General features: G+C 38.8%; 1 protein-coding gene across 1 annotated transcript; it reads right to left on the bottom strand.

Moving 5' to 3' along the window:
- Nucleotides 1-1,128: 1,128 nt before the first annotated feature.
- LOC118755238 (dynein heavy chain 5, axonemal-like) lies at nt 1,129-6,483 on the bottom strand (the record flags this gene model as incomplete). Its single annotated transcript, XM_036490086.1, is given in 8 exon segments — nt 1,129-1,301; nt 1,411-2,290; nt 2,356-3,350; nt 3,413-3,612; nt 5,156-5,591; nt 5,689-5,982; nt 6,041-6,270; nt 6,350-6,483. Coding segments are annotated over 8 exon segments (3,342 nt in total), but the record flags the coding sequence as incomplete, so codon positions are not given.
- Nucleotides 6,484-9,592: the final 3,109 nt, after the last annotated feature.

Genomic DNA, 9,592 nt, shown 5'->3' on the forward strand with positions numbered 1-9,592 from the left:
ATGTTTTTATCATGTTACTTATGGCGTTTTCGTTTCTACCAAAAAAAGGTTACCTTCTCTTTGCCCTCTACGCACAAATACTAAGAAGAGGGCAATGAGAAGCCAACATTTTTTGTAGAAACGAAAATGCCATTAACGCCAGCAAGCATAAAATTTGCAAATGCAATTCCAACTGCAAATCCAAGACAATTTACACAACATCCTGAACAGCCCTAGTATCTTTGTAAAACTAAGAATACATACATATCCCATGAGACATAAAATACGTTTGCAGGTTTTATACTTGATTCCAAGCTAACACGGACGCGTAGCTTCGAACAGAAAGCAAAGATAGAACTAGTAGCATATTACATACACAGAAGGAAACTGGGAAAAGCCTTGCTCTTTGCGGAAAGCACTGGGAAAAAATAACTATCCGAAAGTAATCGAATGAGTGCAGAGACTTGCCTGCTAACGGCTGTGAGCAGTTCACCCCAAAAAGCGTTAGAATATATTTAATTTAAATCCGACATAAGTATCCGTAACTGTTGCAGACGCAATTAAGGATCTTACATTAAGGAAGATTAAATTGAGGTACACACTTTAGTACGGGATTATCTTCAGTAAATTTTAAGTAGAACGTCATAACGGTAACACGGCTGGCTTATGAAGATGTGCTGCTGGGGCTTCCGCTCAAGAAGAAGTTGGCGCCCCTCTCCATTCGGAGGGTCTGCAGATCAGACAATCAAATCACCTGCCAAAGAGAAGATTGCTTGCCTTATACGGAATAATAAGTCTCTGCAGGGAAAAACACTGTACTCGTTGACAGTCAAACAGTATTGAAAGCATTAGGATCCAAAGTAGTAAAGTCAAGAATTGTTTGGAAATGTCGGGCGTCGCCAACGTCTATCTACTGTGCTCGTAAATATGTCAATATTGAAGGGAACGAAATAGCCAGTGAAAAATACGTCTAGGCAGGACTCGGAAATGCACATCAGCCGTATCAAATGTGTTTAGGGCTTCTTAGTGAAAAAGGTCAAAAGTTTCTAATTATGTTTTCGGAGATGTTTTAAGAAATAAAGTTTTAAGCAAAAATCAAAATATAAATAGGCAGATATATTTCATCGGACTCCCTCTTCATAGACTCACCGATCTGTTAACGGCGTGATCACCAGACGATCTGTACAGCCCAGGTACTCATTTTGATAAGTAAAAGTAACGTCCGTCACGGAAATCCAGGTTTTATCCAGGTCTTCTTTGAAATAGAAGCGGCACTGCTTCAGCCACTCAAAGTCGTTTGCCGACTTAATATTCATGCGACACTATAAAGACATACTTACATATATACATACACATTATATATATAGAATTCAATAGAACAATGTTTTTAAAGCTCAGGCAAAGTGCCGCGCATATGGCTGGCACCCTCACCAGTATGTCAAAAATATCCCGTTGATGTACATGTATGGTAATTAGGGTTTCGAAGTTAGTGCGCTCCATCTTTGTCAAATTCCTTGTTGTCTGATCAATAAGCGTATTTAAAATTTCTAAAAACTTATTATTCGTCTCCGACATGACTTTCCTCTCATGCCTGGCCTGCATCAGCGCCATTTCCGCGTCGCGTGTCCAAATCATTTGAATACCCAAAAGACCAATTTGCGCTGGGACTTTCTCTAAAAATCCCAACAAAGTGAAATTTGGATCATTAATTGTAGCATAAGCGGTGCGGATAATCGAATGCAATGACTGCTGTGCTGTGACCAGCAACTGAGTTAGCCATGTCTCGACAGAACCCTCAGCACGAATAGCGCGATCCAGTTGTATCATTTCACCCTCGCTGGAGATTATCGCCATCATCTTGTTATACTCGATGTCATGGAATTTCACCTTTCGCGTGTTATCGAAAATTGATAGCAGATGGTTTTGTATGGTGTGCGAATCGGAGGCCTGACCAAGTATCTCCAATAGGGCCGGATCCGAAACGAAAAAGAAACGTGGAAACATCATACGCTTTCGCTCTAAATAGCCGCTAAGTGACTTTTGACAAATTTCCAGCTGTTCCTGCAAGTGCGGTAATAGCTGCTTGAGGAGATCATCGCCCACACAGCAGGCCACCACGCCTGGCGTCTCGTGAGCGCGTTGCATAATCTTCTGCCAGGACTTGTCGATTTTAGAGAAGCGTTTAGCTTCTTTCGGCAACTGCTTAGCGATGTCACCACCTACAAAGACAGCCTCTAAATATACCCACATGTTTTGCACCAGCAGCCAGCGTTCCAAAATCTCGTTCGAGTTTGACAGATCGTAAACCCACCTGCGCCGAACAAAAGTATAGTTTATTCGACTGAGCTGTGGATGAAAGTCGGCGTGGATACTCACTGTTGTATTTGCTTGCGGAATGGTGCATTGTAACGGTTGGATAGCAACGAGCCCAGTACCATCAAACTGTCCTCCAGCTGGCCTATTGTCTCAGCAGTTGTATCACCTCGCAGCAGCAATTCACCGCGATTATTGAAGCTCATGAATTGCAATTCGTGAACGGACCACTCGTTGGTGACTTGTTTCAGCTTCGCCTCTATATCTTTTTCCTTCATTGCGCTAATGCAAATGTCTTCAATGTCTTCTTTGTGTTTCAGCAGCGGCGCTTCCAAGATGTTCTTTAGTGAGAAGCCTTCCGAGTCAAACTCGAAAATATATTTTGTTACGTCCATGATGCGCTGCCAGTGGCGCGGCTTCATTGCCTTATTCGCCATCAGCTCCAGTAGTGGACACATGTCATTGAAATCGTCGATGGTTTTCTTTAGTGCATGGAAAGCTGGCCATTCCTTCAACCCTTTCGGGAGTTTGCGACAACGATTCTGGAACTCCATCAGTTCGTTGTTGATCTCTTCAATGTCCACCTCATTCCAGGGTATGTCGTAGTAGCTGCTGACGCGGTCGATCACGTCATTGTACAGTTTGTAGAGTTTCTGCAACAAATTTAGCTCTTTTCGAATCTGTCCTAATTCGGGATAATCCGTTTGTGGCAAACCAAATAGCTCTTCACCACTTTGATATGTCTGTAGACGACGCCACATACCCTCAAAGCGATTTTGGAACAATATCAAGCGATCGGAAGCCTCGCGTGGTGTCAGACCTGCTTGCATTGGACCAGCAGTGCGATATTCGTTGACGTACTGTATCTTATCTTGTTTAAATTTATCCAAATTATTGCGTAGGTCATCCTGAAAGGACGGTTGCATCTCGAGCAGCTTGACTTGGGCCTGAAGTGCACAGGCCAACAGATTTTGGAACGTGCCTCGCAAATTATCTACCAAATCGAATTGTTCACGCTCCACCTGAACTTCGTAGCGGGTGAGTACATTGAAGGCTTCCTATCGAAATGAAAATATGGTGGAAAAAATGTTTCTTTCTTTCTGAAATTATCCGCCCTTACTTCTATTGGATCGATGCGCAACTCCATGTCAACTTCTTGCTCCCTTATTTTAGCCAAGGTTTCCATGATCATTCGCACATCGTCAAGATCACGTATTGGCCTGTCTAACTTTCTATCCATTTCGTTAATTACTGCGTAGACATAGTCCATCTCCTTTTTGTACTTCTTCTTCATGGCCTGACCAATCTTGTGATTACAGGCTGAAACGAAATTATGTATATTTTTAAGCATCACTTGTAAAGTCTAAAACTCTTTTTCTGTCTGACTTTATGAACAAGAATTCACTTACATATACAATGGGATCGGAATACAGTGAAGCCTGTCCGAGCCAAATTAGCAAGGGACCAGGATTTTTTACTACCTTATACAAGTTTTCGGCGATATATAGGGTGATTATAAACCCGTTCTTAAATATACATATTTCGTTGTCTTAATCCACAGTTTCAAATAAAAAGGCTTATGTATATACATTTATAGATAAATACATTCCACATAGTGCTATTTTGTCCCTCTGATCTGTGATGTAATTTTTTCTGATTCGTAAACAAGGAAATGGATTTCTGTGCCAGCTCATGATGGTAAAATAGGACAAACCTAATAATAATGCTCTCATCTTCCTCTCTTAAGGGCAACACATGGGACAGCTAATCTACTAGTCTAAATGCGCCTTCACCTATAGAGGCAGCCATCCTGACTTGACTTAACCTCTCTTAACCTAACCCAATAAGATATCGCATTGAATTTTCGTCGAAGAGGTATTCTTCTCCCTTGAAGAAGTATAATTGACTTGTGTAAAAAATCAAAAATAAATAATTTTTTCTTTTTATTAGGATACCTTATTAAGAGATGAAGAATAAAATTAAAATTTCGCCGACATGATACCAGGCCTATTGAATGGCACTAAAAGTAAGAAGGTATTACAGTATTCCCCGCTTATTTGACCTCCGGTTAATTGGTATCCCCGCATAAATGCTATCGAAAAGGGATATACCATCAATAACCCCCTTCCCCCATAAATGTATTCCCTGCTTAATTAAAATAAAAATTTTGCAAGTTTTGAAGTGCAATTAAGCGGGAAATGCTGCTGTTTTTCAAATCAAACTTTATATATTTTATCGCTAAAAAAAACTTAAAAAAAAAACTATAAATAATAAACTATAAATAAATGTTAGGTTTTTTGTGTGGACATTAAAACTGGGCTACAGAAACAACACTCTCAAGCCAGGACTGGTCATTTTATGTTGCACCTTAAAGTTAACGCAGATCTTTCTTATCATCCTCCTTTTTCCTTATATCCATGAGATGGCACTGTGAACAAAAAATAAGGCTTTACGCAAAAATAGCTTAAGAGCACACTTTAAATATGAAGAAGTGTGTTAGAAAATTAAAAAAATATATATATTTCGGTTTTACCACGTTGAAACTGTACTTAAAAAAATGAATTTGATATATTTTATGCACGGCTTTCGTATCCCAGCTCTTTGCAGTACAAAAGGAACAAGGGGCCGCAAATTTCACCTTTTCACTGATGATTGGTTTTAGTCACGTACAATATCATAACGGCATAATGAGTGCCAATTTACACATCAAACGAAAACATTAACCACAAATTGTAATAAATTTCAACAACATCGCAACGTAAGAAACGAAATTCGTTTGTGTTAAGCGAAATTAGCGGCACTCCCTTCCCAAAGACCCCCTCCACAAATCAATGTTAAATTTGGCAGTCGCTCATTCGCTTACATTTTATTTCAATGGCCAAGCCATATTTGAGACGTTCATTGTAGACGGCCAAACACTGGCCGAACACCTCCATTTCTGGCTCCACCAACAGGTTGGCGTCCAACTCGGCCAAGCAACGCAGCGTCGTCTCAAACTCTTGCAATCCGAACTCCATTAGTTGGCGCGTTGTGCGGTCGTTCTTCCAAAGGAAATGATATGGTTTCCAACGCTTAATGTAGCTTTGTATTTCGGGTTTGATGTTCTTGGTGCAATTCGACAGCAAATTGAGCGCCTTTGCCACCTCTTTGTTATCCATGATGGCGGCATAAAAAGATTTCAACATGTGCGGCATTTGCGGGCGCTCTTCGGAGGCTAGCGTATATAGCTTGCGGCGGCGCGCTCGGTTTCCCGTGTTGTGATTTCGGCCAACGCGAGGTTGCGGCGTCAGTGACACTTGCTGTTAATGCAAAAAAAGATATTCAACACTATTTTTAAATGTATGTACGTATGTATGTGTGTATATATTTGTAAATTTTGTGAGCAACTACACTTGCCGGCTCTTTGCCGCTGTTCCACTGCGCCACGCCTTTGGCAATGCCAGTGATATTTTTGCCCGCCGTTATCAGTATCTCCTGCAACTCATCCAGATTAGGTTTGATCACCACAATTGGGATCTGCAATTGTGCATGCAGCGCGAATATCGGCTTCTTTGGTACGGTGTCATTCTCGTCGGCGACAAAGCGACGCCTGATGGTGTCCAAAGCGCCACGTATTACCTTAATCAGCACATCGATTACCTTTCTGCTATAGTAGCGCCGCATCTCCACAACCGCATTGCACACCATATCCTAGGAGAACAAATTTACAAACAAGGCAGGGCAACACTCACTCAGAGTGGCCATTTACCTGCATGCCCTTGGGCAAACTCTCTGTTGTCGAGAGGAGAGTTAGTGGGTTCTCAAAACAAGACCATAGAATGCTCCAATCCTGCTGCTGGCTGGCAGCGCCGCCGCCACCGCCCCCACCTCCGCCGCCGGCGTTTTCATTGTTGCCAGCAGCCGCACTTGACCCGGCTGCACCTGCGCTCTCCTCCTCGCCCTTTCGAGCGGTTGATGGTTGAGTCTGATTTCGCGAGGCTGCTATCACAATAGTGGGGCGTTAAACATGTAATATTTGTATTTGTACATAAATAAAATTAATGTGCGCTTAGCATACCATCAAACAAAGTGACAATATCATCGCCGGCGATTTGCTTGAATGTCTCAGTCGCCTTGTCAACCAAATTCAACACCTCCTCCACGGCCTCCGAAACCATTTGGCTTTTGCGATTCAATTCAATGGCCGCGTGTCTGCAAAGGCAAACAACAGACTTTGTAGAGCAAAGGAATATGTACAATTATATTTATATACGTATGTTTATAAGTGTATATACAGGACTAGAGCTAGCTTAAGGATGGAACAAAGCCATACCACCATAACCTTTGGATTACTAATTTATTTATTTATTTATTTTATTTGTCGAAGCAGGCAGACAAAGGCACGCATGTAAAACGTTTTCAATGGCAATTCAAAGGGTTAAATTGTGCTCTTTTGAGGTGCTGAGATGTGTCTAACAAGTTCGAGTGGTTGATGCAGTTAAAATACTTAATTGGTGTTATTTTATAAATTATTACACTTAAAAGTGTATTATCTCAAATTGCATCTTTTTGATATTATTCGCTGAAAATTATAACAAAAAGTAAGTAATAATTTGTAGTGGGCGTCTTGATGAAATTACACAAATGGAGGGATCCGACCGCTGACCGCTGTTAGGAAAAAAATAATAGTTTGTAATTGTTGCTCAGACTCGGAATAGAATTTAGGTCGTTCTCGGCTTTGGTGGCCAACATACCAAATGATTTTTTTGTAATTTGTTGCAAAAACCAACTGTAAAAATTCCCTTTCCATACGGCTAACTTATTTAGCTAACTTAGAAATAGTTTTTTGAGTTATTACATTCACTTTCGAAGAACGTGGCCGCTATGTCTCTTCATTGAAAATGTTGCTCTTTCAAGGACTGAAGGTGATGTTGCAAGTAAAGTAGAGTCCCTTTTATCATTGGTCCTGATTGGCCATTGGCCACATTCTTCTTATTATTGTTGTTACGTTGTACGCCAATTAAGTGGGAGCAACTATCACAACCTTTGCCCAAAAAAAGTTGATTTGATACCTCGCTCCAAATATTCTCACTACAAGAAGGATCCTCATTAAAAGAAGCAAATCAGGGGTTTTACACACTTCTAGTAAAAATTGGTTTGAAGCATTTTACAACTATATTTGATGTTACAAAGAGATTTAGATCGTTTTGACATATTTTCGAAATGTGCCTTCAATTAAGATTTTTTTGGAATAAAAATTACGCTCAAGATCGCAGAATGTTTTATTTTTAAAAGTTGGTTTAGTCTGAAAGCACACCTCTTGCTAAGGTATAAAATTATTCTTAAATGTTTTTAGAATACAATAGATACATACTTAAAAGTTTTGAAAATTAAATGCTTCATTAAACTATATTGGATAAACCGAAAATTTTAAAAATTGTGAAAAGTAGAGTTCCACAATTTGAGTTATTTGCCATATTGTTATTTTTTAAAGCACACTTTTGTTACCTTTTACATATGAAGTGTACACATAAGTATTCATTGCACCTAAAATTTCAAATCAGTACATGGTGTGCTTCAAAAGGTTATGAAAATACAAAAAAAAAATAAAAATCATAAATAATTCACTTGTTTTTACAATTTTTTTAATTAAAACATCTATAACTCAAAAGTTATGCAACAAATTGATTCAACAGTTTTTTGAGACTTGAAGTATGCGTCTTTGAATTATATCCAAAAATAACCAGGTTGATATAGTTCACAACAATGAAAATAAAGCTAAATAACACAAAGGTTACCTGTTTTTTAGATTTGCCCATATATCTCCCGTTTGCTGATGAAAATAATTAAATTTGAGGACAGTTTCATCCTTTGTATATATCCCTCCTTTAAGCAGACGGGTCTAGCCAGACCTTTTTCTGTTGTACTTGTAAAACAAACGCATTTGTAAATGAGCTAGAGATTTGAAGTTTTTTGACTTTCCCTGAAATATTATTTGCTATCCTCCAAAAAATAAATCAGGATCAAAAAGACAATAAAGGGCTGTTTTGCTGTTAACATCGCATTCGTACCTAATGGGTCCTGCCAGACCCCTATATGTTTCACCACGCGACAGTCAATTTTCCACACAAAAAAAAATTTATATTCTCGCGAAACTAGAAGCAAAATATAGTTCAATTGCGTTTTTAGTTTTTCTCTCTGGCGTCAGGACTTTTTTTGAAGGACATTGAAATTTCAAGGATATGATTGATTAAAAAAAAGTTCAGTATAATTCAGAATAACAATAAGGGAACCAAATGAAGGAGAACATTCAGTGGAATTGAAAAAAAAATGTATCTTTTGGTGTACAAGGATGAATAGGTGTTGAAAATGCCCTTTTAAAATTTTATCCTTGAAAATCCATGAAAGTTTCCAGTAGTTATTTTCGAAAAAAAATTTAAGGACTAATACATACACTGTCACACCATCGAATTTTGTCCTTCTAACTTTATCAGTTTAGAACAAAAAATAAAATAAAAATGCCTTTTTAATTTTCAATGCCTATTCGTCTTTTTATACCCGAGCGCACTTGTGCACTAGGGTATATTAATTTTGTTCACATAACGGTTGTTTGTAACAGCCAAAACGAATCGAGATAGATGTAGACAAATGTATACATAAATGCTCAGAATGAATAGAGAAGTCGATTAGGCCATGTCTGTCTGTCCGTCCGTCTGTCCGTCCGTTTACACGATAACTCGACCAAAAATTGAGATATCTCAACGAAATTTGGCATGTAGGTTTCCATTAATCCAAGGTGGGTTGGTATTGAAAATGGGCGAAATCGGACTGCAACTACGCCCACTTCCCATATAACGGTAATTTCCAGAAATACGAAAACTGCGATATTTTAGTAACTACTGAAGATAATTCACTCCAAATGGATATTTACGATAATTTCAATACGAATAAAATTATAGTTTAAAAAACTAAAACCTCCCTATTATAATTGCAATTCGTACTACCATCAGGTATGTAACTTGAGAATAGAAATCGCTGCATCTTTTAGGCGCATCAATATTACATAGTTACATCCCGAGCTAATAAAAGGAAGGTAAAAATAAGAATATTATAAATTTTTGGAAAATGGGCGTAGAAACGCCCACTTATGGTTACATGTGTATATCTTGGTAACCGCTGCACCAATTTCTTCCAAACTTGGCACAGTTGTTGGCCTTGGTACAGCATACCAAATCGCCCACTTCCCATATAACGGTCATTTAGAGATATACAAAATCTCGATAAATCAGTAAATATTAAAACTAATTTATTCAAAATTGAT

Source organism: Rhagoletis pomonella, unplaced genomic scaffold (assembly GCF_013731165.1).
Source record: "Rhagoletis pomonella isolate Grant_MI unplaced genomic scaffold, Rhpom_1.0 Rhpom_scaffold_05695, whole genome shotgun sequence".
NCBI lineage: Eukaryota > Metazoa > Arthropoda > Insecta > Diptera > Tephritidae > Rhagoletis > Rhagoletis pomonella.